The 22,121-nt window shown below is 39.1% G+C and overlaps 1 protein-coding gene across 1 annotated transcript; it reads left to right on the top strand.

The window, feature by feature from the left end:
- Positions 1–794: 794 nt before the first annotated feature.
- Positions 795–20,668, top strand: LOC126653300 (rap1 GTPase-GDP dissociation stimulator 1-like). Its single transcript, XM_050340858.1, has 11 exons — positions 795–1,015; positions 1,162–1,287; positions 3,445–3,573; positions 4,695–4,820; positions 5,473–5,616; positions 9,574–9,708; positions 12,774–12,899; positions 16,995–17,134; positions 17,985–18,111; positions 19,149–19,277; positions 20,535–20,668. The coding sequence occupies exons 2-11, from the start codon at positions 1,167–1,169 to the stop codon at positions 20,666–20,668; spliced, it is 1,311 nt and encodes a 436-aa protein (XP_050196815.1). The 5' UTR covers positions 795–1,015; positions 1,162–1,166.
- Positions 20,669–22,121: the final 1,453 nt, after the last annotated feature.

The raw sequence follows: 22,121 nt of genomic DNA, 5'->3' as shown, positions 1-22,121 counted from the left end.
AAGTTTGAATGGGATTCTCCTGGCTCTTACTGAAGATAGCTAAGTATCACTCCAGATTAACATTTAACCATTTGTGTAATCCAAAAGCATTCATTGCAGGTTTTGTCTATCGTGATAACCTGTATTGCAAGAAGTGGTTGCTTTTGGACATCTAGTTGTCCTCAGGCTGGTTTGTTTTATTGTCTTTTCTCTCTGTACAAAATCATAAATCTACCTGTAACCAAATAAAGCCACTGGTCACTAAAACACCTGAAGCTGCAGAGAAATTCCAGATTTAGTCTTCCATTTACTATAGACTCCTAGGATTAACTTAGGGTGACCCTGTCAGGCATTTAAAAAAGCACTTCCTAGTCTCGTTATACAAAAGTCCTTAAAGTCTCTGAATGTTCTCCTAAAAAGACATAAACCTGCATTTATTTGAATCTCCTGGCAGATGGTGATTTACTACATTAAGGTCAGCTAGCTATATTTGTAATGAAAAAAGGCTAAGGGAATTGACTATTCTAATTGCTACTCTAATAAAAGATGCTGTGCCTACCTGCAAAATTAATTTGCTAGGCCATACCTCAGGAATAGTATCTTAATCCCTGACTTCCCGTGCCTTATGCAAGCATCCTTTTATAGTCAGAGAAGATGAAACTGTTTTCCTCTTTGCTTTGCCACCTGTGCTTCAATTCAGCATGAAGCAGAGTGATCAGCTGGAACCACACGTGCTGCAAATTCAAGCAGATCGATGTTCCCATATATTTAGACCGAGACAGCCTTTAAGTACCTTGTTAAATCAGAACCTTGGATCCCACAGATACCCACTCAGAACTCCAGGAAACAAAGCCACATGTAAATAAAGCAGCTGCAAACCTACAGCAGGTATTGCTAACTCTTATCATTACAGAGCAGGGATCCTTCTGCCTACTCAGAGAGAGTGGGATCTTTCTAACTTTGGCAAAACTCCTGAAGGGCAATCCACGATGTGCAGTGAAAGCAGCCCATGTGCTCTCAGAGATAGCCAAAAATGGTAAGTTGTGCTCAAGTGTAACTACAAGGCATATTACAGCACCTTAGCTGTATGTTTCCACTCTTGAATTTTGTTTCATGGCTACCAGCTACTGGCACTGCAATTGTTTTATTTCTACATGGCAAAAACCTCTCTTTTACCTACAGAGGAAATGAAGAAACCATGTATTGAAGCGGATTTGGTTCCAGTATTGATACCTTTGTTGGAGAGCAGGGACCAAGAAATGTTGCTCCATACTGGGAGGGCCATTGGCCGTATCTGTTACAACAATCGTAAGTATCCACATACGAGAATCTGATTTTCCCTAGCTCTAAGGCATTATTTTAAAAGGCATTTTAACCTGTTACTCATAATGACTTTATGAGACCTGTGCACATAATGTACTTCAGCATCCAGTTAGATATAGAATTCACACAGCTCACAGATACCAGGCTGAATGTACCCTGAACACCTCCTGCACTCTGGGTTTCCCTGCTGTATTTTTGACTTCAAGGTGGCACATCTTTGTCAGAACTGCTCTGTAATTATAAGAGGAGCAGAGCCTCATACACATATCTTAATCAATTTTGCAGATTTGCCCAAATCCTGAATGGCTTGGTCGTCTTCCAAAGTAATAAGAGTAAAGTAATAAACCAAAGGATTTTTTAAAAGTGTGCTAGAAAAAAAAAAAAAACACCAGACTAAAAAACTTTAAAATACTGAGATATTATCTATGCAAGGAATGGTTTTCTCTGAGGACCACTGCTTGCATGTAAGAGATCCTTGTGTTCAAGACTGCCTGGACACTCGCTTACCTGCTGGTCTCACAAATTAAACAATTTTCATTTACTTGCCCAAACAGTTCAAGATTTTTCTTTTACCTTTAAATCCCAGACTGCTCAAAAGTATTTATTGCATACTGAAAGTAATATGGAATTTTTCATCTAGTATCTTCTATCTTCTATTACCCTCTTCCTTCAATCTACCTTCTCCTATCCTTTTTGCATGGGTGTGCACAGCTTTACTTAGAAAGCTATGATTTGCCACCCTGCACCATCCTTATGAAATCCAAGCATGATAAGTACCCCCCCAGATACAGATTTCACTAGCTCCCTGCAAGTTACATGTATTTGCTAAGGAATGCCAAGTAATAGTTTAAAAAAACCTTCCCCCTATAAATTACATGCAAGGTTTGTGCCACTACTGTACACCAGCACTGCTACAGCATTTGGCCATACTGCACATCTGCTTCCCTTCTGGCAGAGCACAGGCCCCCTGCACAGCTTTGCCAAGATGACTGCGACTTTAAGATACATGATTTAATAAATTCTATTACTAGCACAGCAATAAATACATCAAAGGAAAGAAAAATTACCTTCACCAATTCTCTGACTGAATTACAATTGTCTACGCCACAGTGGCACCCAGACACTTTCTGGGGTCTCCCATACACGCTGTCCTACAAGTTACAGTCTGGCTCTCAGTAAGACACTGCTGCAAAACAGTGCCATTGTACTGTGAAGTAACCATCACTGTCCAACTTTCTATTTTATAGGTCTTGTCATTCTCAAAACCACTTTAGATATTACGCTTCCATTCATTACCAGACAAAGTACACAAAGAAAGAAAGCAGTTATCAGTGTTTTCCTCATCAAGTGTGCATGTGGATAGAGACAAGTGTAGTCAGTATGCTGGAAGCAGGACTAAATTAAATTTTACTTACTTTGTTGACTTCTCTTAAGTCATAAAAATTTACACCTGCTTAAAAAACTTACTCAGCCTATAAAAATTCCAAAAATACCTTGAATTCAGCCCTCCAAGGCTCCCAAGATGAGGAACAGCATGATTTCCCTAGATTAACTTTAAAGCAGTCTGTCTTTTAATGGTATCTTATAATAACCCAGGTATTGGTAAAGCATTTAACTAAAATGTTTAAGCGTTATTCTACCATGCAAAAAGCAAGTATATAGACAATTGCTATATGAGTCACTATTTTTTATTATGTATTTCCAGTCCCTTTCATCTCCCAGCCTTTCAGAACAAAAGAAGCCATAGTATAATAAGGAGGAGATTCCCATTCCCCAAGATAAAAAAGCCAGCTGTCTGTTCTTCACTCAATTTTCAGACACATCCCAAAAAGTACCATTCATCAGAACTTGCTTGGGAAGCTGAACCAGTAGTAGAAATGCACAGGCATTTGCACTTATATATTTTTACAGTGGTATAATTCCTCAAGCCAAAGTAGCACCAGGACATTTAGCAAAAAGTGTCCCAGACTTGCATTCCTTCCACACACACATTAGCCTGCACCCACAGCACAAGAGCTTTACAAATTTTAACTGAGAAAGAACCAGACTACCTTGCTGCTAAGCATCTCAGTTGGACCCTTTTCACTGATTTAATTAGTCTCTAATCCAATCACCTACAACTTCTACCACTTCCCTTATCAGGTGACCTTCAGGAAGAGCTGGTGAAGGTTGGAGTAATCCCATCACTAGTCCGAATATTAACCGACTACGCAGAGAGTGAACCACTTGTCCACGTTGCTCTGTTGGCCTTATACAATCTTGCAGACCTGGGTAAGGAAATGTTTTTGCATCTTGGAGTAAAATACCTTCAAACTGTCACTGCCTTTCCATGCCCAAAGATCTGTGGGCTTTGTTTGTTTTGGTGTTTCCTCTGTTTGTTTGGATTTTTTTTGGGGTGGGGAGTGGTGTTTGTTTTGAGTTTTGGTTTTCAAACACAACTGATAGACCTAATCAAAGACTGGCCACCAGTATCTGTATTGGAGAAGTAACTACTCTTTCCTGGAGTACCAGCAATCACTGGTACTATATTAAAACAATTAAGATTTAACAGACAGCTTTTGACTCCAAAAGAAAAGCCGAGATGGCATAAGTTCATACGGTAAGTTGACAGTTTCAGCTACTTCAGTTACAGTATATTAAAAGCTTGTTTATTAAAATTTTATTTCTATTTAATAATTAAGTTCATATACCTTAACAAAACAGCTCCTGCTTTCATTTACACAATTTTCAAAGCAAAAGCATCTCCACTGACTTAAAGTGTATCTGCCCTACTTTGCATGAGTTGTAAGTAGTGATGGAAGAAAAAGAACAACTAGAAAACTATTACCACTCTCTATATATGGTCTGACTACAATTTGATCTACTGCTTCCTGTATTTTGGGGGAGAGGCAGGGAAGGGGGTATGGTATCACGCTGGCACATCATCCTCTAGGGATGTCTGTCCTTTTTATCTCTATCTTAATACTGTACTCCATTCAAGTATGTTCTTGTCAAACAGTGGCAAGCTTTGCTAACATTCATCTTGTAGATGTTTAGGATCCCAGCAAGACTAGAACCATCTAATCAATGCAAAAAATGTACTATTATTGCTAACTGACATGTGCCAATTTGTTATATTAAATAATCATGCTACAGATAGACTTGTAAGAGCCAGTGAAATTAAGTCAGGATTAATTTGACACCTATAAGGTCGACAGGAATTACAGAAAAACAGCATTAAAGAAGTTGGGGGGAGAAAGGACAGAGTTTTGCTGTCTCAGTGCTGTCCAAGGGGACAGAATAATCTATCAGAACAGAAAAAGCCTTCAAAAACAGCATCAGATTATAGGGATACAGGCTTTTATTATTTAATCAAATAAACATTCAAAAACCTGACTTTATCACATACACAGATACAGCTAAGGAAGCTCTAAGCAAGACAAATGTTGCTGAACAACTGGTGAAACACCTGAGAAGAGCAGTGAACCATGAAAGGTTAGAAATTGTCTTTGAGGTCCTGCAAGCACTTGCAGAAAATGGTAAGGCTCCTTTTGGCTTGGGTGGAATGAGGGGAGATGGGGTACTGCACTCATTTAAGCTCTGGGTTCCAAGTTTGTCATGGAAACTATTTGCCATTCCTACTAATGGAACCAGCAACCCTTTCAGTAGAAAAAAGCCACATAAACGTGAAATCCTGGCCTCAGCAACACTTTGAAGGTTAACAGGTGAGGCGACAAGGAAAGGAGGGAGGGAGTAGCATTCCATTCTATTTGGAGCAAATTCTCTAAGACAATAGATTCAAACTTCTATTCTCCCTTGTGTGTAACAGGAAAGTAGCAAGATAGATTTGGTTTTTTAATTTAAAAAATGAGAACAACCAGATACCATAGAAGATGTCTGCACTAAGCAGTGGTGTAACAAGCACTGATATGAATCTACTAAAATATCTAGATACCTGATACAGATTCTAAAGAAATGAAAGCTCATGACTGGCAATACAAGAAATGGGAAAGCTTTGCCCATTCTGCCTCGGTGTCACCCTGGCACCAGAAAGCTGTTACAAACAAAACCAAAAGAGTGACTGCACCTGTAAGGAGACTGGCTGAAATTCAAGGATTTAGCCTCCTAGTTTGAAATGCTTCCACAAAGACCCAAGAAGCTTTTAATGTGCTTTTACTGTGCTCTCTACAGATGCTCTGAAAGTGCAGTTGGTGGAGGCAGGAGTGCCAGAGGTGCTGTCTGAGATCCTGCTGAGGCTCCAAGCTAGTTCACAGGCTGAAGATGCATGCATTGTGAAGGCTGCATCAGATCTCATTGTCTCTCTGCTTCTCGGAGGTAAAAAAGGGAATACTTACAGTCCAGATACACAAAGAAAGAAAATCAAAAGGTGCCTTTAGCAGACGAGTTGCCATTTGCTTTGTTAACAGGGACCCATTCACAGTCTCTTTCATCATCCTTACCGGAATTCTTCTGGGGCACCACATTCCTCACTTTCTATAGGAGCCTAGTGCTTGTGCTGTCATGCTTCCCTTCAAGCTAACACACATGTTGCCTCAGGACATCTAACACCACTGTGCCTGCCCCTGCACAGAACACAAATGCAAGCACAAGAAACTGAAGCCATTGTAACCACAGGTACAGCTATCAGGTCACATCCTTCTATAACTTTACTTTCAAAGCTGGCTTAAGAGCCAGTTTTAAACTTAAAGCTTATTATCAGATTAAGTCACATGGTATTGAACTACTCATGCTTCCTCATTCACTACTCCAAATCTGTGTACGTACTTTGAACATCTGGATTAGCAAATGAAATGTAGTAACTTCTTGTAGTCTAAGTTCTGCATCTACACATATTGTCGACCCAGATTTTCCACTAAGACTTTAAGTTGATTTCAGCAATGACACAAAAAGGCTCAAGACCTAACAGAACTTAATTTAGGTGGCCTTGCTGTGTTGTATTTTGGGCAATATGGATTAAAGAATAAAATATCATCAACTGGACACTTACATGGCATCCCACCATCCACAATCCCAAAGCAATCAAAAACCAAAGGTCTTAAATTATTAACTCTAACAATAATCTAAGTCATTGACTTGAATCTCCCCAAAGACTGACAGAACAGTTCACTTTGGGGCTAATTATAAGCAGATATGAGATGTTCTCTATGCCATGCCACAGTTAATACATACAGTAGATTTTTGCTAAGGGGTGTGGCATCATCTCCTAGGACACTGATACTTGCACCACATTCAAACATGTGCAGCTACAGAGACAGGAGCAATGGCTATTGCTAATTTTACAAAAAATGGTATGGTTGGTTATTCTCTATCCTTCCAAGACAGAAAGCCACTGTTTGTGAGTGCAGAGAAAAGCAACACTATTAGATTTCAATGTTCTGAAACATTCTTGCTTTTTTGCAGACTGAAGACTTGTGTAAGTTATAAATGCTAACAATGATGAACTAATTTGGGGGACATAATTATGAAAAATGAGGTGGTTAGGTAGGCAAACTTTTGCCCATTTTTTTTTTCCCTTAAATCACATTCTGCTAGAGGGGAGACTCTGGAAATATTTCATGGCAAATACATTTGTTACAAATAAAGAAAAAAATAACACACAGTTACTGATATTTTAGATTTAAAGTCACTTTTAGAAAGAGAGGGTTACTCAGACAAAAAAACAAGTCTCAAGAAAAGCCATTTTAACTTTCACTTTCCTATTATAGAGAGCAATGAGCCTTTACACTATGCAGAGAAAAACATAGAGAGATTCTTGTAAGCAGAATCCTGGAAGGCAGGCATGATGTGCTGAATCACTCAGCAAAAGGTATCCCACCATGTCCTCTGTCTTTTCTCACTCAAAGCCACTGTACTGGTTTCAGACTCAATTTAAAAAAGGGATCCCAACATTGCTCAACTTTCTTCACTAATATGTGCTTAATTATTATAAAAAATCCCCTAAAACCTTTCTGAATGTTGGGGTTTCTTTGTTTTGTTTTATTGGGTTTTTTAAAGCAAGCTATCATACACACATCTCTTCACCTCCCCCTCACATCCTTTCTAGACTCTTTTTCTTCCTTGCCTTATACCTTGTTCTGAATCAGCCATTGTGCATCTACAAAGGCCACAGAAATGCCCTCGGTGCCTTTAAACTGGCTAACTTCAATCTATTCCACTGAATGGCTTGCTTTGTCACTCGCTCTTCTCCCTCCATCCTCCCCACACCACCATTAGATGTTTCATGTGGAAAAAGTGAATAATCCCTCTTATGCCCCAATATGTGCCACTGATGTATGCATAGCCTTTAATCTAAGAGAAAAAACTATGAAAATCTGATCTCAGCATCAAATGACTGCCAGGCAGTGAAACGATGACAGCTTTTGCAGCTGTGAAAGTGGCTGTTCCTATCAGACTGTAACTATGAGCCATTAAACTGGAGGTTCTGCTGCTATCCAAGCAAGAATTCCATAGGAGAGAACAGCAATCTGGAGCTGTGTGACAATCAAAGCAAGGCAGCCACTAATGGGCTCTGCCTATTTACTACGTGAGAAAATAAAAAATGCTCTGCCATTCCTGTTTGAAAGGTGGGGGCAGGAGAGAAATTAAGTGCAATTAAGGTTGGTCAAAAGGAGTCAAAGATCAAAATATTTTGCCTGTAGAATGCTACCAGACCAAAAGAGGTGACCTATTCCTACAGAGCTGGTTCCTAAAGACGAGTGGGCAATTTTCCTCTTATACTCTGATCTCCAAAGATTAGGACCAGGTAAGAACACCTGAAGAATCACAAGCAAAACCACCAGCTTTAAAAATGTATGCAAAAAATGGTATCAAAAGATTTTTGCATGAGTAGAATTCCAACTATTTCACAGACTGTGACCTTTATAAGCATTTGACAAATTCTTATTTAACTAATGTAGTAATGGGGGGGGAGGAGGGGGATAGGCTACTGACTGAAATGTTCAGAAATGAAAGGAACAGTAGACACCGGTTCAAAAGACAACACAGAGGAGTGTCTACTACTACGAGGTGGAAATAACACCCTCACCAGCAAGGATTGTAAAAGTACTAGAGTCATTTTTACATGCTATACATATAAAAGTTAGAAGTCTGTACACATTAGGCATGCAGTTAGAACCATGAGAAGCATCAAAGCTATTTTTGGCCAGATTATATACTTGCATGAAGTTTGTACAGTTCCATGGATAACCATTCACTCCAGGTGAAGAAGATGTGGTCTTTCTACATGGTGTTCATTCTGTTTTGCCACACTTTACCCAACAGCAGTCACAAGGTAACAGCACAGCAATACGGAAATGTTGATGGGTGTCAGGCATATACTTGTCTTGAAGTGTATAATAAACTGTGTAAAGTAAAATACCGAAAATTATTTGCCAAATAGCACCTTCAAAACACTTCCTTCAGGAAGGATGCAGAGTCTAGTATAGAGAGTTTCCTTTTGCTGTTTAGGAGAACACTTTGCCATTTCCTAACAAGGTGACCTAAGCAGTTTCTGATAACAAAGGGCTGTCACCTGTACAGAGCAACTTCTCAGAGACAGAAGGAGACACACAGACATGCACTGACAAAACACTGCAAAGAATTGCTGGGCAAAGTGGTAGGTTTTGGATATACAAATCTGCTCTTTCACCAGGATTAAACAAATCAGACCTCTCTAAGTGAACTTTTATTTTCCTGGCTTCATATGAGTGCAACATAAATAGACTTGTCATTTCAAAAAGTGGGTTTCTCAAAACAGGTCTAGGTCTGATCCTTTCAATGAGTAGTTAATGACAAATTATTTCATAGGAAACAAGGAGGAACAGCAGTACAGAACTAGTAACCAGACTTACCATTGATGGTTAAGATCCCTGGTCTCACAATAGCCTCTTAAATCAGCACAATAGCAAACTTGGAGTATTAAAGCTATCCCAGAGAGAAATGAAAAACACCACTGGTATCCCACTACATCTATAGTAGAAAATACAGCAGTACTGAGAAAATACAAAAAAATATGAAGAATCTATGGTTTTGAATTTGATAATGATTGTCCCCAAAGCTCTCTCAAGCTAAGCACTACTGGAAGGTGCCTCAGCATCAGTTCATGGTTCGCTGATGCCCACTCATCTCTAGAGTTGAAGGTTGCAAAAGACAATGAAAAAGCTTTAGTCTCAATCTTATTAAGACATGAAAATGGTCAAGGCAAAGACTCCCTGAATTCTCAGTTTGCATTATTCACTTGTATCATTGTGTTTCTTGCCTCTCTCACCTGCTTGGTTTTGCCTCTTTCCTCAGATGGCAACTGTTTACGGATGGTACAGCTGGGAGTCATACATCAGCTTCTGGATCTTCTGGAGAAACACGTACAGAGTGGGGACACCTCTGTTCAGCACGCTGCACTCAGTGCACTCCAGAACCTTGCTATACCAGGTACACAGTTTGAAGACAATTGACTTGCTGTGGTTCTTTGTAAAGATGGGTCAGCTAATGGAGATCTGTGCAGCTCTGCCCAAGTCACCAGTTCCGGTCCCTTGCATTTTGAGGGGTAACTGACTTCCCCCCGCTGCAGAAACATATGAACAGAATAATTCATCAAGAATTCAAATGTAATAAAGTGTGATCTCATTGCCAGCTGCTGAAATAGTTTCATATTAACAGCAAACAGCTGCTCAAGACAAAAATTCAGAATAAGGTTTCTAAGGTTTCTACGGAGTATGGTGTGGAGCTATCACATCATATCTGGTAGAGATTTCATAAATCTGCTCTTCTAGAAAGCCAATATTCATTACAAATTTGGCCTTTCAAACCAAAAGCTACAATACTTAAAGGGAGATATAGAACAGATGGGGACAGACTTTTTAGTAGACCATGTTGCAACAGGACAAACTAAAAGAGAGTCAATTTTGACTTAGAAAAGGGAGATATTTTTTATGATGAGGGTGGTGGAACACTGGAACAGGTTGCCCAGAGAAGCAGTGGATGCCCCATCCCTGGAAACACTCAAGGTCAGGCTAGATGGGGCTCTGAGCAATCTGACTTAGTTCAAGATGTCCCTGCTGACCTTTGAAGGTCCCTTCCCACTCCAGCTATTCTAGGATTCTACTGTGGCCTTTTGTTAATACATACCAAAATCATGCTGCTTCTCATCTCAAATTTAATGCTTCCATGTCAAGTACCATGCAGGCCAAAAATGTTCTGCTAGAGACTTAACAGTACCCTGCAATGCAGTCTTTACCTTGATAGACAGTACTCCAGATCAGGACACCGATGCTATTTTGTGAAAATAACTTGAAGTTGTTTGCCTCTTTTATTATGGAAGCTAGCCAGCATGCTTGGTTTAACAGTTTTACACATAATCATTATTTCAAACAAGTAAGAGCTCCAGAATATCCTGGATGCTGCTTCGCCTCCACTACTTCCTTTTAAAGCCTGAAACACTGATTTTTTTTCTTACAGATAGCTCTCCTCTGAACTCCACTTATTTCTTTCAACTTCTAATATGGTCTCAAATAATTTCTTTATTTAGTTTGGCTTACAGCATTATCATACTAGCCAGCCACGTCAGTCTACTCAGTACTTCAATAAATGTATCTGACACTACAAGCCCCTCACTGATACTACATTTATTTTATTTCTCTTTGAAGAGATGTTCTACCAGCATTCACATCAGCAGGCAAAGGCCTGTGCAGATTGCTTTTTGGTGCCAATAAAGTATGTAGTGCTGCAAAGATGCAGGCCAGCTACCTTACAGCAGTTACACTCCAACACAGAGCTATGAGGAGAAAAACCACAGAATCGGGACAAATCATGGAGAGCCATACAGCTGAAATTAGGAGAATAAATTAGTAGGAAAAATGTAACTATTGTTATTAAAATGAAAAAGGGGATCTTTTCTCTCTAAGCCTAGCTATCTCCCATGCTTACATCTTACTGACTTCATTCCTGCAATGCGTACAATCGGATTTGTTACAAGCAGCAAAGATATCAATTCATCTCATTTAAAAGACAGCAATTTTGATGTAGTTTCCCTTGACAACAAGCAGAAATGATCACGTGCATCATTGCAGGTCATGACAGAACCTTTTCCTCAGCAAATACCAAAGGCCAACTTTTTGCAATGCCAAGCCCAGGCATTCCTTAGGAGTTCATTAAGGAGGCAATAAACCCAGCTGATCCTGCAAAGATTAGAGGATGTAAAACTTCAGAAAAATGTAGTTGCAACCTACAAGTTCACTGGTGTATCACTGCCTGCTACACGCAGAACCAGTAAGTCTTAATGTTCTTGCATTTTTCAAGTTGTATTTTAAGAAGCTCAACTCTGAATTATAAACTATCAATGCATCAATACAGAGTATTTTAATTATCTGTTTGAGTCTATTACAAACCATTTTAGATCTTTCCAAGTGTGTGGGCACTTAAAACACTATTCCTACACTGTACTTTTTCTTCATCAATTCACAAAGATATCTGTGTTTTTATCTGTAATATGAGTAAGACATTCCCTAACAGTAACACATCACTTCTACAAACACCAAAATCTATCACTTTCAACAATACAGTGTGTATTAGTACAGTGTAAGACAAAGACTGGAGATCCATAAACATGAATAAAATATGGACCAACATCACAAATAGACACAATGAAGTCTTTCATTCAAGTATTGATCTTAAAGGAGAACAGCTGCTTATTAAAAAAAAGAAAAGAAAAAAGTTATGATCTAGTGAAAGGAATCAGTCTGTGCCACTGAAAACAAGAACATTAAGAGCATGTTACTTAATAGGGTCTGCTTCTCAATTTGTCCAATAAAAGGACAAAGGGATGGAATAGTTATCTCCCTAATTTCACTGTCCTGTCCTCCTCACCACCCCACAAAAACTGCATGCAGAAGATGGGAAGAAAATTGCTCTGGAGGAAGCAGCTTTTGGTAGCACAGTTAAGCATATTAGGACTCCTTCCAGACAAGCTTCTGATGATTACCAGGGATTATTGCACCAACCACTGATGCAAAGACACAAAAATTAGAAAAGCACAGAAACAAAGGCATGAACAACAGGGGATCAGTGAGCTCAAATACAAATAGAAAATCCATTTCCTAGAAATATGGCTGTGTAAATCATTTCTGCCACCCAGCTCAGTTAAGATGAGCTAGCAAAGAACAGGCTTCCTCATGTGAGTGGGCAAATGGATGGATCATTTATTACAATTAGAAAAAGAAAGAAACGACAATGCTGTGTTTATTCTCTTTTATGTATTTGGTTCCGGGCAGGGCTAAGATTAAAAGTAACCAAAATAACCTAACAGCAGTTCCTAGGAAGGTTTTATCTCAAAAGAGAAGCCTGAAGCCTTGATTTAATTTCTGAGCTCTCTAACAAGTTGGACCTTGTGCTAGAAGCATAATGCAGTATAAAATTCAGAACACTTATGTCATATCTATATTTTCAGATGCCTGTGTAGTTACTAAGCTTTACATCAACATCTCTTTTCTATTTTCTAGTTGTTAGCAAGGTTCAGATGCTGGAGGAAGGTGTTGCAGAACGGATTGAGGCACTTCTAAGATCAGAGAGTCCTCCTGTGCAGCTTAAACTTCTTGGAACATTACGGATGTTAGCAGATGGTCAAGGTAGGGAATTGCTAATGTTTGCTGAGATCAGCTAAACACCCCCCTCCTCCCCTAGCCCTGCAACACAATGGATGTGCAAGACGACGGGCTAAGTGTCCTGCTAACCTAATTCCAATCAGTCTGGAGGGGTTCCAACAGAGATGATTGCCGGCGGCTGCAAGCTTTCCACACTGACCCAGTCAGCCTCGGAGGTAGAGGAGAAACAAACCAAACGGAAGAATCTGCAGCACTCTGTGAGAATGGGCAAAGGCCTTAAAGGAAGATGTTTTCCACCACAGATATAGAGCAAGGCATGAGTATGATGGAAAAGAGTAAGGCTAAGGCTTTACACTGTCAAATCACAGGAGAGAAAAATCAATAAAGAAACGGAGAATATAAAAGGAACAAAGGAGGCTGAGATGGAGAGAGGCAGAAGAAATGAGTTTCTAGCCATCATGAAGTCTTTATATACACATGCTGCTAGGTTTATCTTGCTGGTGTGGTTCAAAGGTTAAATTTACTTTGCATGTTGAAATACTGGACTACCTACTTGCATTTCATTTACTTTTACAAAGAGGTGAATGTGCAGAGGTACATCTTTGAGGAACATGCACAATGTCAGAATTATATTACGATCCACTACAACATCTGAATTTATCCTTAGGCTTACTTAGCCTCTTACCAGAGTAGAACACAAAAACAAGTGTTGTAGAGTTTGGTATTGCCTTTCATATCACCAGAGCAGCTGCTCTAAAGCACTAACCAGTACTGATCCCTTGATATGCAGGAATAACAAGGGATAGATCCAACCCAGAACCAGAATAGTTATGACCATTTTGTGATGGGAACTGCCAGCTGATACAGAACAATTACAGACACCAATTCAATAATTATATGCAAGAGGAAAAAAACCTTCACTCTCCTACATTCCATGCTGCACTCAACTGATCTATCCCTGATATTAATTTGCAATTATTCCAGTTCACTGAAAAGCTGCTTTCACCTCATTTCCCCATGGTAGGAAATGGACAAGATATTGCAAGATATATAGAAACTTAACATCACCTTCCTCTCAGGCTTTGAAGAAGTCATTAAAAGGTAATTTCTCTGAAATCCTATCTGAATTGCGACAGAGGACAGCATTTAGCTTTCAAAATTGAGACATCATAATAACACAGATCTAAATTATCAAACATTAAATTAGGTTTAAAATTTAAAATTTTAAATTTAAAATTCCATTTACCAGTCATAGTGAGAAGTTGGAATTTGGCATGAGGTACAACTTCTGAAACAACACAGTTATCAAAGAGCAAAGCTGAAAAAAGATATAGGAGATTATTCAATGTTTACCCGTTCCTGTCTGAGCACACAATTCTCCCGCCTTTAATTACTTTCTATTCTGTTTACCCATGAGCTAACCTTGCCCTTAATTAACTCAGCCTGAAACTCTTACGAACCTGCATCTACTAAGAAGTCCACACTAAATTAGTTAATTGCCCTATCTAGTATGAATTCATTACTGTGACTGTCAGCAGGCATGCTGAGGCCTACAGACTAGAAGAGGTAGGTTTCTTCCTAACTATAGAAAACTGCAGGCAGATCTGTCAGCTTCGTTACTCTAGAGAGATGTTAACATTAACTCCCGTTCTTTCACCATTTTGCTTCAGAGGAGCAGAATAATTTCTGCACTTCAATAGCCAAAGGACTTTCAGCTCAACTGAAAGTTCAATCACACACAATTTATTCAAATTTGGGGTTTTTTGCAAGTTAAAAGGTCTTCCTGTTAAGAGTAACTAATTGGGTTTTATCTCAAAGAGCTCTATTGGTGGTAGACATCAGGAAGTCCCTGCCAAACTGGGTCGAGAACCTGTCTTTGAACAGATCTCTTAGACTGGTTCTATTCACTACCCTGTTAACTCTTTCAGCTTTTTGTACTAAACTGGATTACCATGATCTCAGACTAACAAGTAACAGCTGACCTAGAAACAAAAGCCTTGTGTTGTTACAGGAGATAACATGCAGGTGGCTTTGCAATGATAAGTAACTCCTACCTCAAAAAAACCTGTCAGCTAGGCTATATAAACTCCCAAAACCGTTGTGGGATTTTCACCTGTGATTGTTCCATAGTATACTGGGGGAAAAAAAAAAAAAAAAAATCAAAAAAGGAAGTGTCTGTACTTCCCCAGTTGCCCCTGCCAAAACAACAAGTACAGGCTGACTTACACCTCCTGCAAAACATCTGGAGTAATTACATGGTTTACTGACACAGACATTCTGGTACACATTCTATTTGATTCTTTCCAGAGTATCTCAAAACAAATGCAACAGACAGAGAAAGGGACGAGAGCAGGGAGATGCCCCTATCAGCCAAACCCATCCCTTCTGTTATGGATGCTAATGTTAGTTCTTCCTCAAATCCTTCCATCAGCAACGGTCCAAGAGGCAAACTTCTCACTATCTTAAAACAATACAGACTTTTTCCCACATTTTTCCCTCTCTGAATCAGCATGCAAAACACCAAGGATCTCATTCACTATCTTCTTTCAGGTCTGAAACTATTTTAAGACTAGAAAATCAGAAAAATATTGCAAAGAGCTCACAGATCCTTTATAGGCCTTCTTAGGGAATATACACTTCCAACTAAGAGCTTTGCCACATCTTCCCTTTTTCACAGTACACAATGCACATTTCATGCTCAGCTGCTCTGGTTCTGTATCATCAAGGGGTGAACAGTGGGCATGGGACAGGACTCAACTAAAAATCAAACAACAAAAAAAACTTTAATTACAGATAACTACACGAGGCTCCTAAACTTGAATTAAATCATATAACCACAATATATTTTTGCCATTAGAGTAATTCTACACCAAAATGAGTGTCTGTCCCGTGACTACTTTTGCCTCTCAGTTGCTACATCTGGCACCCAAACAGAAGTGCTATGCATTTATATCTTCAGTTCAACTGCAACACGCAGAAGCAGCAGTTTGGTAGTTTACAAAACACCTCTTTTGTGCTCAAAGACAAATAGGAAAGCATTCAATTCCTTCAAAAGGCAGATTAAGTTGTGCACATTACTACTTTATCTTTCTCCTAGCACCCTTCACTTAGAAGATAATTCCGGTAGAATCAAGATGTGGGGTTTCAAAAAGTCATCAGTATTGAACAGAAACCACTACAGTTATTTACCATGATTTTCTCAGGGCTGAACCCTTACTTAATATATTTGGTTTAAATAGAGTATTTCAGTCTTCAGCACCCTTATATCTACATTTTTCCTCTGCTTAGGAAATCACTTCCCACCATTTAGTCACTTTTGATCCAGAGCACTTTAAAGAAGCATTAATTAAGTGCAGTAAGACTCATGTGGACCCTCATGTCAGACTGACAGTACTGAGAGACGATGAGTAAAGTTCCTTTTGCTGCTGAACTTCAAAGAGCTTTGAGAGTAGTCTCCCTTAGTGGCAACAAGCCTTAAACCCCAGCATATAATTAGAGTTCCACTTCTTAGGATAAGTTACCTAGTGAGATTTTTTTCAAATGTCAACCACACAGATTAATACTTCTAGCAAGTCTTGAGATATGGTTCTTGAAACACAGGGGAATGCAAATTAAAAGGCTCTTCCATGCTCAAGGGGAAGTTTTGATGATGCCTTATACGCAGTTCAACACATTCTTAAAGACTCAGGTCATGCAATTACCCACATGCTGCAATTCTGTACTAAGGCTTGGCTTCCCACATTGCCAATGGTAATTATCACCAAAACAGCAAGAATAGGCTCTGAAGAGCCCATGATTACACTTGTGCAGGGCTGACAGTGGAAGAAACCAAAAGGGAAAGGGATATTCCTCACAAAGAAATTTCAGTATAGCAACAGAATATTTTCTTTCAAACATACAAAGCTGCTCATTTTAAATCCTGCTTCAACAGCCTCTTTAAAAGGATAAGTCCATTGGAACAGCTTATTTTGTCCTTCACCTCCAAGATTCCTTTGGCATTCCTCTGCTAAAGATTTCCAAGATCCTTTAAAAGCCCAGGCCTGTGGCCCTAGTTACTTCTACACTCACATTTCTATGATACTGACTGAAATGCCTATTGATGATGGTTTTTCTCCTCAGCTGATGCAGCTGAAATCTTGGGCCAAGACCCCATGCTGCTCAACAGACTCGTGCAGTGGTGCGACGTGAACGACCACACCGGCATCCGTGGAGAAGCAAATCGGCTGCTGGCATCCATCTTGCATCACAACAGATCCCAAGTAGGAGAGCTGTTGGTCTGATACCTTTCTACTTTATCCTCCTCAAATATTTTTAAAGCTTGCACATATAGCTTTACAATTAAAAACATGGAAGGTCACTATAAGAACCTCTCTGGTCTGCCTAGTATGGGGGAAGCAAGCAGGAAACCTGTGCCCTCCATAGCCACAGACACCTCACAGAAACAATGTGGTTACTGCCACTTGTCAACTTTTGCCCTGCTTGAATAAGGCTTGACAAGTGCTAAGTACATAAAGCTTTTCTATTTCCATAAATATGATTCAAATTTCAAGTTAAAATGGCAAAGATAACCCAGACCTGTTCTACATGTCAGTCCTCCAGAAGCTCTGAAGTGCCCACTTATCCACCTAGTAGTGGATTAATCTGGCATGATTTGCATCTGCTGTCATTTTAGAATAGGCTTCTGTTTCATTGCAAGTCTTGTTGTTATGTGCAGGCATCCCAAACATGCTTTACTTGGAGGTAATGATTAGAAAAGTAGATACTATTTGCATAGGCTTTGACAAAGTAAAATTAGTCTTTGCCAATTTGAAGTCTTGAAATGAAAGAGTGGAATAAGGACAAAGTAAAACTCAAGACAAAAAGTATATTTATCTTACAGATATCATACTTAGAATTAAGTATTGATATTTCAGGTAAATTAGACCAGCCCTGAGCAGACAGGTATGACCAATGCTGAAAGTAATTTTGTCTCTAATCTCCAAACATTGTCAGTTCGCACTACAGCAGGCAAACAATTTCCATCTATTCAGAAGCTGAAGAGTGCAATTTTTTTTCATTCTGCTTTATTCCTAAGTCAGATGTCCATGTGGTTTACCATTGCTTTAACAGGAAGTGGTCAAAGCCATCCAGGAGGCACAAGGAGTGAAGCACCTGGTTTCCATGACAACAAGTGAACATGCTGCCACGCAGAACGAGGCTCTGAATGCCTTGGCAGTGGCATCTGCAATCGATTTAGGTATAGTTCTCCTAAAAGTAGTTATCTGTGCATCATCCTCAATTACTGAGAAACACTGTCATGCTGCTAATTCTACATAGCACATGTGAAAAAGCACCTTTCTTGTCTAGCTTTAGCTCTTCAGCATGAAATAAAGGTTGTCAGCTATCCACATCACAAAAGCAATAGGCTTTGAGACTTACCTGAAGATTTTTTTGTGTTTAGGAGAGAGTCAAATTATCAGGTTGTGTGGACAGGCAGTCTGTTGAGTAGCATGGTACGATGCCAGAAACCTACACAAAAAAGCCCCAACCCAAAACAAAGCAGAGGGCAAGTAAAGATCATGAAGACAAAAAAATGATAAAGTCTAAATGAAGGACAAGTTATATACTTGAACAGTCACTGAAAACTCTAAAAGGGGGAAATAATCTTCAGAAGACAGATGAGGAAAGAACAAAGCAGTAGCATAAAAAAGAGGTATTGTAGAAGCTTCATTCTCATTGCTTCACTCCAAATGAAGCAATGAGAAAACCATGAAGTCCTAGCTACTTTTCCTGAGCTAATTTTCAGAGTTATGTACAAATCTTTTCAGCTTTTTCCTGTATAATTTGAAAATGGGTCTCAATTTATTACAATAAAGACAGACCCCACAGAAGTCTACAAATATCAAGAGGTACTTTGAGAAGAAAAAGTCAACTTGAAATTTGGAATTTCCTATACCAACTAATAAGACTGTAAACAGCCCATTTAACTGCTTGTCTGCCATTAAGACTCTCAAACTCAGTTGGGCAACTAATGTGAATCAACACTTGTAGAACTGATCATTGCAAATTTTATCTACTATGAGGTTACAGTTCTGTCTTCAGGAAAGAGGTCAGTGAAGAAATACTATGCAGAAAACAACACAGAAATTCTCCAGGAGAGAAGACAGTTGCGCAAGACATTCCTGAATAGCCAATTTGAAATGAAACCAGTCAGGAATTTTTAGAAAGCAAGCATGTTCACTTTCCAGTTTCTTTTCAGATAACATTTCAGACATTTGTTTACTTATTTTTCAGAAACTCTTGAAGAATCTTTTAAGGAATCACAGCTAGTTCAAAGTTTACACAAACTTCTACAAGATGATAATACGAGCCCCGAGGTGAAATACAATTCTATGGGTCTTTTGTGCAGGCTTCTTAATTCAGGTAACCTCATTTTAAATTGTTTGTGATGAAAGGATAGATATTTGTGATAAAGACAAGGGTTTTCTCTTACCAAAATGTGCTGCTTGTGATGCTCCAGTGAATGAGTAAAGGATACTAAACAGGTTCATTCTTTATTGATCAGCAAATGTCATAGTCAATTAGCTTGCTTTCTTCATGAAAAGTTGATTAAACCATCAGTTGAATAAAATAAGGAAAAAAAAAAAAAAGAAAGGCTTTATTCCAGTGAGTCAGGGGCATAATCAAGTCCTGAAATAGCAAAATTAGAGCCTTGGCATAAAGGCATCTTTGTCCAACTTCACCATGCAGAAATGCCTGGCAGGCCCAGGCCCTGTGTGTACCACAGCATTTTTGTGTTCAAAGAACGAGTCTGTATCGTGTCTGTAGGCAGGCATTCATTTGCTCTGCCTATGCTGTGAGCAAACCAGAAGCTGAGATAAAACAGCAATTCTATCAATGCTGCCCTTGCACAGTAACTTTTCATGAAGCATGTGAAGGATATGATTTCAGTTTCACTCCAGGGGTAGGGAAGACTTAAAATGGCTGCAAGCAAGAACAGACTATCCTGGGTGTGTGGCACTAAATGAAAACAACCACCTTGAAACCAGGAGTCCAAAGATCTCCTGGCAGTTTCTCGCACCCTAATAAAAAAATTATGTGAATTGAAAATAATGATTGTGCTTAGGCAAGGATTTATCATAAGGTGAGATGCCTTTCAAACCTTGGAGCCACCCTATATTGACAGACAAGATGGATTTTGCAGTATGCTCTATTTTTTCCTGGTAGCCACTGAGATATTGGAATAGGTATAAAACACTTGCATCCTTCAGTGCAGCAATGGAGTATTGACATAACACATGTGATCTATAAGGCTTTTTTTCCAGAGGTGTATATACCTAGAATTTTATAGACTAACTGTAACACTTACAAGTTCATTCTTACTAATATGAAATGGTAACAAAAAGAATACAAGCAAAAAAATGCTGGAAATTTTCCTGTATTATAGTTTCAAAGTGCTTTTCTCCTGTCAATCGGTTCTTGGAAGTCAAACAGGAGAATAAAAATCTTAACCTATTCAATACTTCCAATGGCTGAAAAGGTATCTGTTGAAGAAAAAAAAAATTGAATTAAAGCAGCTCATTTTAAACAGCAAGTATTCCAAATTTATTTTACTACGATTGCTGAGAGCCACTATGCCATTGCACATCACTAAGAGTCAGAATTTCCTCTCCCTTTCAGGTGATCTGAGACAAGAAATAGAGGAGGACAAGATTAAAGAAACTCTGGAAAAACTCTGCAGTCACAGCAATGCAAATGTGGTCAAGGCAGCTGCCACAACATTAGAGGTTTTGAGAGGAGAGACACCTCAATAGTGTCCCTTCCTCCACGTGGCAACCCAGCACTGCTGCTGGGGCACACAAAACACCAGCTCGGCAGCCCCACCCTGCGTTTGCAGTGTGGCCACACAACCAACACTACTAAAGCCCAGGTACAGCTCCTGCTTTCAAAGCTGTACATAATCCTCATTTCCCATCTATTTGGCCTACTGATACTTGCACCACTGCTGTTCTTCACTGAGCTACTAAGACACAGCAGTAGGAATAAGGCCTGTCAAAGCAAGTAATCTTAGAAAACACCCCAGAAGAAGCATTAGGCAATTACCACTTCTGTTATACATTTTTAAGCTGCTTGGTTTTGTCCTACTAGGATACACACAAGAAAAATTGCATCAATGGGACTTGAAAATAATTACATAAAAATCTCAAGCTTATATCGCATAACCTGAAATGGGTTGGATTAGATCTGTAGCCTGAACAATGCAAAGGGCCAACAGGCACCAGCTGAACCTCTGCACACCATGAATCACATGTGAGCCCAGTTGTTAAGTGACCATGTTAAAATCAGCACAAAACTATCCTTAAACTAACTCTCCCTTCAATTTCCAATTTTGAAGCTCATCTCTAAAATTTCACCGTGCTCCTTTCACAAGCTATATTCCTAAATAATTGAGGCTGCAGTCTTGTCCTAAGTTCAGAGCCATATTGTAACATATTGTAACCTGCAATGAGACTCAGCAGAAGCAAAGTCTACGAGAAATTCCAATCAATAAACATAGAGTGCTTAGAGAAGAAACAAAATTAAAGCTAGTTAGAAACTACAAGTGGGAATGGGGAAGATTTGGAGGCAGCTGGCATTCCATCATCGCCAGTAAGAGAACATGGGTTTAACTTCAGATAACAAAAAAACTGTAATAAAGCAAATGTGTCTAAACACTTCTGCAGAAACCTTTCATATTTAAAAAAGGTGCTTAGATGAAAAGGTAACAGATTCTATTACACCAGTTGCTCTTATGGGAACCTTTTCAAGTAATTGAACATTGCAGAGTTAAAATGCCCAAAACCCTGCAGTGGTAGAGACTGAAATGCTAGGGAACAACAAGTTTTTGTTGGTGGTTTTTTTTGTTTGGTTGGTTTTTTTGGTTTTTGTTTTTGTGGTTTTTTTTTTTTTTAGCCAGCAGAAAAATTATTGTGAAAAAAATCAACAAGTACTGTTCTTCAAAAAACTGTTACAAAACAGGGTACATTTCAAAGTCAACAGGGCCCAACAATTTTCAAACAATTTGAGTACAACTGGTTTATGTCTGCAAACAAACATTTCAACTTTGTTCCTGCAAAAGCCTTCCCACTTGCAAAACGTAGTAACACTACTTGGCCTACTACACTTATCAGCAAATATCACTCTCAGGAATACTCTTATGACAGGGAATTTCATAAAACCACTCCAGACAAGTCACTTGGTGAGTAACACAAGCAGGTTTTGACCACA

Source organism: Myiozetetes cayanensis, unplaced genomic scaffold (assembly GCF_022539395.1).
Source record: "Myiozetetes cayanensis isolate MyiCay16 unplaced genomic scaffold, myiCay2020 scf10, whole genome shotgun sequence".
Taxonomy (NCBI): Eukaryota; Metazoa; Chordata; class Aves; order Passeriformes; family Tyrannidae; genus Myiozetetes; species Myiozetetes cayanensis.
Note: the sequence above shows the minus strand (reverse complement) of the source record. Positions and strands in the feature narration are given on the sequence as shown.

Excerpts from the sequence above, each read along its gene's own strand:
- LOC126653300 (XM_050340858.1), top strand. The coding sequence starts at position 1,167 with ATGAAGAAACCATGTATTGAAGCGGATTTGGTTCCAGTATTGATACCT. Across the intron at positions 9,709-12,773 it reads CCAGAACCTTGCTATACCAG|TTGTTAGCAAGGTTCAGATG; the intron begins GTACACAGTTTG and ends TCTATTTTCTAG. Across the intron at positions 19,278-20,534 it reads GTGCAGGCTTCTTAATTCAG|GTGATCTGAGACAAGAAATA; the intron begins GTAACCTCATTT and ends TCTCCCTTTCAG.